General features: G+C 61.6%; 1 protein-coding gene across 2 annotated transcripts in view; it reads left to right on the top strand.

The window, feature by feature from the left end:
• The window catches only part of TBX19 (T-box transcription factor 19), a 45,698-nt gene extending 37,946 nt beyond the window's left edge, over nt 1-7,752 (top strand). For both annotated transcript variants that reach the window (XM_082702754.1, XM_082702755.1), the window contains 4 exons: nt 1,196-1,384; nt 3,467-3,602; nt 6,471-6,752; nt 7,015-7,752. In XM_082702754.1, the coding sequence (XP_082558880.1) occupies nt 1,196-1,384; nt 3,467-3,602; nt 6,471-6,752; nt 7,015-7,018 (611 nt within the window). In that variant the 3' untranslated portion in view covers nt 7,019-7,752. The remainder of the gene's footprint in view (nt 1-1,195; nt 1,385-3,466; nt 3,603-6,470; nt 6,753-7,014) is intronic.
• Nucleotides 7,753-8,391: the final 639 nt, after the last annotated feature.

Genomic DNA, 8,391 nt, shown 5'->3' on the forward strand with positions numbered 1-8,391 from the left:
TGACTGGACGCCCACAGGGTGGGGTGAGTGATACACGGCTGGGGACCCTACAGACACTGGGGGTCCCTCACCAGGCACTGGCCTCCCCATGTCAGGATGGCGGGGGAGACCCCCTGAGGGAGGAAGGCCCTGGAGCTGCAGCGGAGGCCCAGGCCAGTGAGGTCAGGGTGGAAGGTTAACCCTGGCATCGGAGAAACTTGAATGAGAATCTTAGTGGTTCACTCGCTCGGGCACTCTGCTGTCGCCCTGCTCTGGGGTTCTGGGGTTCTCTCCTGGCTCCTTCCCGTAAGCCTTGGCGCGTGTTCCACTGCAGAGTGGAAAGGGAACAGCTCCCAGAAAAGCACTTAAAAAAAAAAAGGAAGAAAGAAAGAAAAGCCCTTTTTAAAGCGAGCTGGAAAAACGAACCTTTTGTACCGGCCCCTGTGTGCTGAGCCCCACACTAAGCTCTCGTGTTGTCATCTTCTCAGCGAATGTCTCCAGAGTCAAGGGCACAGGAGCCTGGCTCCGGGAGACCCCATGCCTGGCTTTGCCCACTGGACACCTGCGTCAAGAACATTTTCTTTCTTTCTTTCCAGTTCGGGTGCCTTTTCTTTGTTTCTTGTCCTTTTCATTCAAAAACAAATTTCTGTGAACTGTTGTATAACCTTCCAGAATGTTCTGCAAGATTCTTAGTGCTAGCCAGCTCCCCACGTTTTGCTTCCAGAAGCCTCTGGTGGGGGGTGGTGAGGGGAGCCATCGTGGCTCTGGCTGGGGTGAGAACTGCAGACACCTTCCCCCTGGGCAGAGAGAGACCCTTGTTCCCGTGAAGCACACTAAGGGTGCCCTGGTGGCTGGGGATGACACAGACATCTGACATCCCCGTCTCAGACTGACTTTTAATTTAACTCAAGTGAGTCAGAAGCAACCTGACTTGTGCATTCCCGTGACTCACTCACTCGAAGGGCCTTTTGCACAGCTCTGTGCCAGCCTTCCCCGCGCGGCTTTCCGAGCCTTGAGAGCAATGCGGGCCTTGTCCTAAGCAGCCAGCCACGCCGCTGCGTGGAAGGGGAGGCACAGTGAGCGGGGTGGCCTCCGTCTCCCTGGGGCAGACCTTTAGGGTCGCTCCCACAGAGGCGCAGTGTGTGAGGGGCCTGGAGACCTGACCTCTGGTGTGCAAGTTCAGGGTCGGTCCGAGCCTTCCTTTCGTCTCTTCCAGTGGGAGGCTGGATCTTTTCCAACCCGGAGGGAGTGTGCGCAGCAGGAAACGCCAATTACCAGTATGCGGCCCCCTTGCCTCTGCCTGCGCCCCACACGCACCACGGTCGTGAGCTCTACCCTGGCCTCCGGGGGCACCGGCAGGCTCCCTACCCTGCGGCCCACATGCACAGAAACCATTCTCCCTCAGGTGCGTGGTTTTGCTAATGAAGCCCCTGGGGGTGGGGCTGGTTTGGGAAACAGTAAACAGCCCGTAGTAACAAGAAGTATCGAAGGTGGCATCGCTGTCATCTAACATACGCAACGGTTTGTGTATTGTTATTTTAACGTCTTGTTTTACTCACTAGCAATTGAGCATATAATCATGACGTCCTCCGTGTTTTATGATTTTTTCATAAGACCATCTCCTGGTCCCTGATAGGTGTGACGGGCCTCCTCCCAGGCCGCCGGTGGACTCAGCAGCTCAAGCTGCGTCTCCAAAAGCCAAGCCGGGGGGGCGCCCAGGGTCCTCCGCTCACCGCCTCCCCGTCGCTCCTCTCTGCACTCGTAGGCCGCGGCTCTGCCCAGGGCGGAGCAGGCCCAGTCCCGGAGGGCCTGTAGGAAGCCGGGCGACTGCAGCCAGACTTCCCCGTGGTTCCGCTGGGGGCGCAGGGCCGGCCTCGGGCACATCCGCAGCTTATCTGCTTATTTGCGGAGCCGCCGCTGGCCTTGGTGCGCTTTCTTCCTCCCTGACCCCACCGAGCCGGCCTTGGTCTTGCAGAAGCCCAGACCCTTGCCTGCTTGTTAGATCTGTGGGGAGGCAGGAAGGGAGAAGGGAAGCCAAGGGCTGATTTCTCGTTCAGTGATGGGCGCCCCAGAGATGTCCTGAGGGCTGGCTGTGTGCTGGGTTCTGTCCGTGCGCGGAGTAGACAAACCCCAGCCGGACAGAGACTCTGGTCTCCGTGGGGAGAGCGACGCTAGACCGCAGAGAGAGGGAAGACGGGCGGCAGGGGACGTGGAGGAGAAGCGTTAAGGTCCCATCCTTCGGGCCGCCCGAGCTGTCTGCAGAGGCCCTGCCCGCCGCCTGGGTCCCTTTGCTGCTGCGCCCAGCAACCTTGAAAGCCTCTGCCGGGAAGACGGAACAGGGAGCTTCGTGACATCAGAAAGTGGGCGGTGTTCTCACCGCGTCCCTCCTCGGTCAGCACAGAACACACAGCTTCTGAGCACCCGCTGGGCGCCAGGCCCTCTTGTAGCTGGCGGGGGGAATGGGACGGGGGGACAGGCTCTTGCATGAGGAAGCTCGGGACACGTCAATGCCAGAGCGGGGCACGCGGTCGCAGGAGCTCTTCCGTGGCGCTCGGACCCGGGGCAGCAGCACAGCTTGTTACAAGTGTAGGCTCTCGGGTTCTCCTTCACTTTAACCAGGGCCCGGGGGGACAAGTCTGTGACACTCACCAGCCACGGTGCTGGGGGAGGAAGAGCCGCGGAGCCGCCCACAGGGGCTCCGGCCGGAGCTGGGATTTGCGGGATGCGCAGAAGGGGAAAGCGGTGGCAGTGGGCGGGAGTGAGGTGGCCAGCAGCGGACCCCGGAGAGGCCCAGGGCACTCCAGGGAAGAGTGGTGCTGGCAGGGGCACAGCGGAGAGAGGCCCGGGGTGGCTGGGGGGCAGGTCTGGGACGGAGGTGGCGGGGGTGGGGGGGTGGGGGGGCGCGGGGCTGAGGCTCACGCGGTTTCAAGGGCCCCGTCCTGAGAGGCTGCCTGGGCCAGCCTGGCGTAGGCCCCGGAAACTTCCTCCTCGCCCTCCTCTTCCCCCTCCTGTCTGCACGTTCACGCAGGCGGAGGCTCGCAGACTCTGTGCTTGCGGGGTTTCACGTTACTTGGGGTTGCTCAGAAGAGGAAGGGGCCGGTCCTCAGAAATGCCGTCTGGGGCTCCGGCGGGCCCTCCGGCCTGTGTTGAGGGGACGCTGACGTGCCCGTTCTTCCACGGGACAGCGCGGGGTGGTGCGCGTCCGGCGGGTCTGGTCACCCACGGCGGACCGACCCTCCCCTCCGGGCCTCCTCTATACTGTGGGGAGGTCAGGTCGCTGCGGTGACAATTAAAACGTGAGCGCCGTGTGGCCTACGGTGGACACTCGGTGTGTCTGGGAGACCGCGTCTCTTGTTTCCCTCCGCAAGGACCCACAAACTCCCGGCATCAGCAGCACAGACCACGGTGTGTCACCGTGAGACGGGTCCTCGGCCACCGTCTTTGTTCTCTGCGCTCTGTCAACTCAACTGTTGTCCTTTCCCCAAAGTGAACTTGATGGAGAGCTCGAGCAGCAACCTGCAGGTGTTCTCCGCAGCGGACAGCTGGGCCTCCTTGTCCTCCGCGCCGCACACCAGCATCCTGCCCGTCCCGCACACGAGCGGCCCGCTCAACCCAGGGCCTAGGTAAGACCAGCACCGGCAGCTTTGCTCCTCGGTGGTCTCGGGGGTGATGCGGGTGCCGGAGACTCCTGTCCGCTCTTCCGACGGTGGCTTCGCTGCGGAGTCGTCGTCCTGACTCTTAAGCCACTACAAGCGCAGGGAGCAAGACGATGGACTTTCCTCTCCCAGAGACGAGGGAGGGGAAAGCACTTGCTCCGCTGCATGCTTCGGTGTTCTGTTTTGAAAAGGGAAAAGACTTGATGGCCTGGAGTTGTTTGTCCTGAACCAGCCAGAGATGGTGTGAGCCGTGGTGGCGGCAGATAGACACCGACCGTGGGAGGTGCTGGAGGAAGTGTCAGTAGATACTGAGAATCAAGATGCTGGGTTGTCCGTGTTGTCATAAACCACCCGTCCTACCCGGGGACAGGCTGTGGGAGTCTGGCCCACAGCCCAGGTGACAGAGCCGCGGCGTGGCCTGCACACCAGAGACCTGCGTTTTGTTCGGACTTCTGGAGATGAGAGGAGAGAACGGACAGGGACCTTGGCATTTGGTGGACGTGGGCTTTAGTCCTGCTTCTGTCCCTTACTGATGTCGCGTCTTCAGGCAGTTTTCTTGGCCTCACTGAGCTCCAGCATTCTGGTCGCTAAAGCGGAAACTATAGGGGCTGCCCTGGGTCGTGATGAGCCCAGGAGGAGAAAAGGCACTAAAATGCTTCGTGAGCGGTAATGCGCTGCAGAAGCGCCGGCTGTACTTCCCGCGTAGGTGTGCCGATGGTGAGAAGGTCCAGACAGGGGTCCCACACTCAACGGTGGGTCTTGGAAGATTCCGAGGATGGCTGTGGTTTGCCGGTCTAGAAAACGTGAGGAGATGGTAGCGTTTGGGTCTACAGCACGGCTGCTCACGCTCGGAGGAGAGTTAGAATCACCTGGGATGTCGTTAAAATGCAGGATCTGGAGACAGGTCTGGGTTGGAGCCTGCGATTCTGCCCTGTGACAGGCTGTGGGTGTTGTACGCTTGGCCTTGGTGGTTTTGATGCTGATGCTGCCTTGGTGCTCGGGGTCCAGCTGTGCTGTCCCACACAGCTGCCGGCGGCTGCGGGCGGCCGCTGAGCCCTGGAGACGGAGCGGGTCCCAGGGGGTGTGTGTGCCGGAAACACACACACACTGGCTTGAAGATGTAGCAGAACACAGAGCATAAAAAGCTCAACTCTTTTTTTTTTCTCTTTTTACCTCAAAACCATGTTGAAATGACAATAATTTAAATATTTCTGGTTCCATAAAATATAGCGAGAAGCTTCGTCTTCCTTTTTCCTCCCTCCGTCCCTCCTGAAATGCGTAGCTGCTAGACAGCAGAGCCCTGCAGTTGTGGTCACGTCTTGTATCTACTGGACAGCGCCCGAGTGGGTTATCTGAGGCAAGAGCGTGGATTTGGGTTGTGATAGGAGGGCAGACAGGGAGCCCCTGAAGACGTTAAGTAGCCCCGTGGCGAGTTCTGTCCTCCGTCCCTCACGGAAGTCATTTACAGTATCCAAGACGTCCGCGAGGCTGGCGCTGGACCCTGTTTTACCACTGGAGGAACTACAGCTCCGAGGCATTAAAAGCGGCCCGAAGGTCGCGCACCGCGTGTGTAACGAGCGCGGGGCTCCCACCGGGCGGGAGGCATCAGGAAGGGCCCGCCCTGAGCGACGTTGTGGAAACGTCTCTTCTGGAGATCAGGCCTCAAATCCCAGCCAGCCGAGCTGGCTAACACCCAGACAGACAGACACCCCCAGAGCCTGGCCTCCTGTGGGTTTCCTCTGGCCCCATGAGGTCTGTGGTCTCTGGGCTGGGTTGCAGAGCACAGGGGGCATTTCTCCCTCTTGTTCCCTCAGTAGCGTGTTTAACCGACGACCGGCTCCGTACAGATTTTGCTAGAGAACAGCAAACGTGCCCGGGACGGTCGGCGTGTCCCGAGCTCTTCTCAGGCCGGGCGTATCAGAAGAGGCAGGACTCTAAACGTCCGGACGTAGGGACGACGGAAGGCCGCGGGCGTGGGCGTTTACCCCACCTGCTGCAGCAGCGGGCGTGTTCGTCTGTGTTCGGGAGAAAAAATTATGATCCACTGGAAAGCTTTAAAAAGCCCTGATCCCCGGGCCACAAGCCAGATGGTCGCGTCAGGGTGTGCGGCGGCAGGCCCCAGCACCCGTGTTATTTCAGAACTTGCCTCGTGGTTCCCCGGCACAGCCAGGTTTGTGACCAGGGCTTGCAAATGGGAGCGGTCCGAGGCGGTGGTCTAGTTCCCAGCCTTTCTGCTGGGAGCAGAGCCGTTGGGTGCAGCCAAGAGTCCGTTACAAGCGCTGCCCTTCCTGGGTGCCATGGGCCGGGCATCACCCGCTCCCTCTTTCTCCAGTGCACGCCGGCCTCTGCGCCCTGTGTGTGAGTGCGACCCTGAGTCTTGAAGGTGAGGCCGCGGAGGCCGTAAGCCGTAGGGCGGGGAGGCCGACCTGGGTCTTCTGACGCCTGTGTGTCCCGGCGGCTGCGTCCCGTCAGCCCTCTTGCCAGTCTGAGGTCCCCCTCGCAGGCCTGGCCTTCCACATCCGCCCCCGTTTGGCTCTCCAGCCGTCCACGCAGGCTGCAGGGCGGGGCTCCCGGAGTGAAGCGCTGTGTTCAAAATCAAACGTGCCGGTGGCAGGGCGGAGGAAATTCAGGTCAGGGTACCTAATCCCATGCTCCTTCCGCGGCGGGCCACCACTGGCCTCCGCTGCTCCGCAGAAACAGGGCTGTGCTGTGTCAGAGCCAGAAAGCCGTGGGGGAGGCATCGTCTTCCTAGACCTGGGCCTCCTGGTGCAGTGTGCGTGCTGGGCAGCTGGCCGGGCCTGCGGGCAGCGTCCTCAGCGTTCTGTGTCTCTGCAGCCCCTACCCGTGCCTGTGGACCATCAGCAACGGCGGCGGAGGTCCTGCCGGGCCCGGCCCAGACGTGCGCGCCGGCTCCCCGGGGACCTTTCTTCTGGGGAGCCCAGCCGTGACTTCATCCCTCGCCGCCCAGGCACCCAGTTCAGCGGGTGCCGAGGTTCTGGGGGAGCCCTCGCTGACCAGCATCGCCGTGTCCACCTGGACAGCGGTGGCCTCACACCCCTTCTCGGGCTGGGGTGGCCCGGGGAGTGGGGGGCGCCATTCTCCCTCCTCACTGGATGGGTAAGCCGGATCCTGGGGAGGGTCAGCGGAGAGCCCTGTCTGTACAGAGCGTTTAGAAGCCCCACCTCTGCGTCTAGTGAGTTAGACAGCCGGGTCTCCCCACCCAGTGAGCGCAGGGTGGAGGGGTTCCGGGAGGTGGTTTAGTTTGGAGATGCTCTCTGGTTTCTTGTCCCACACCCGTTTTCTCGGCAGCCCGTCGGTGACATGCTTAGGTAACTGGGGTTCACAGGGCACCTTCCTTGGCCCTGCTGCTTACTTTCAGATGATTCTAGGAGGCCTCACCTCCTGCTTGCTGTTCCGTGGAGGTGGTGCGAAGCTCTTCAGTGAGCTCCGCGTCTACCTGCACTGCGCCTTCCTGGCCGTGGGCAGCCCCGGGAAGTCTCTGCAGCCCCGGGGTTTCTGCTTGGACACCAGGAAAGAGTGCAAGCCCCGGAGTGACGTTCCCGAGAAGAGAGGCCATCACGCGTTACAGCAATACGCCTGGAGTTTAGAAAGCGAGGTCATGTCCTTCCCTTGCTCAGAAACCTTCCGTGACTCACCATGGCCCACAGAACGAAGTCCTACCCGACTCGGAGGACACCCCCACTTCCTGGCCTCAGCCCCTGCTCCCAGCTTCGGTTCCCTCCGTCATCCCGGGAGCGGCCGACATGTCAGGGGACCCTCCCACCCCCCTGCCTTCCCTGTGCCTGAGACGTCCTTCTCTGGTCAGCCCCGTCCGTGTGAATCCTGCCCATCCCCGGGGACTGGCCGGAGGGCCCGTTCAAACACCCAGGGTGCCTCGGCACACGTGACCTTGCCCGGCTGCCTGCCTTCCCACGGGTCCTGCCTCTTTCTGGAGCTCGCCCCCCCCGGCCGCGTTTTTGTTTGCCTGTGAGCGTGTCTGTTCCCCACTAGACTGTGAGCCCTTGAGGGCGAGGGCTAGCCTTCTGTCTTTGTACCCCGCAGCACCTGGAACTGTGCCTTGTCCCTAGTAGGTGCCCAATAAACGGAGTGCAGTTGGTGTGCCGTGCCTGTGTGCTAGAATGACAGCTGTGGGGCCCGTGGGGAGGCAGAGCTCGGAGATGCGTGTCAGGCACACGCTAGTAGGTCAGTGTGGGGAGCCCAGAACGTGCTGGGTGGCCCCCCAGGCCCCCTGTCTGAGCCACGGCCCGTCCCAGCAATGGATGCTGTGGAGACAGTGTGGGCTCGAGCCGTTCCTTCCACATACCGCTCCATGGATCCCCTGTGCCATGTGACCAAGAGCACCTGTTGGAGCACAGCTCTGGGCACACTCCCATCCCTCCTGGATAAGAATCTTTAGGGTCCGAGTCCAGGAATCCGCGTGCCAACAAGAGCCCTGGAGGTCAGCCGCAGAGCCAGGTTTGGAGCCGACTTGCCTGGAACAGAGAAGTGGAGCGGTAGGTGCTGCAGGAGCCTCACTCCAGGCGGGAGTTCAGCCTCCACCGCAGCGAGGGCTGGTGCTACAGCCGTCCCGGCCCGGTGCGCAAAGTCAGGGTTACCTCAGTTTGCCTTTTCCCTTTTGTACCGCTGCGGGCTGTGCTGGTAACGCCCGGAGGGAAGTGTCCAGACCTGCGTGATGCCTGGCTCTCCCAGACCGTTACCAGCCTGCGGACGGAGTGGTCCCTGGGGCATCCCTGAA

The sequence above is a fragment of the Mustela nivalis genome (assembly GCF_964662115.1).
Source record: "Mustela nivalis genome assembly, chromosome: 16".
NCBI lineage: Eukaryota > Metazoa > Chordata > Mammalia > Carnivora > Mustelidae > Mustela > Mustela nivalis.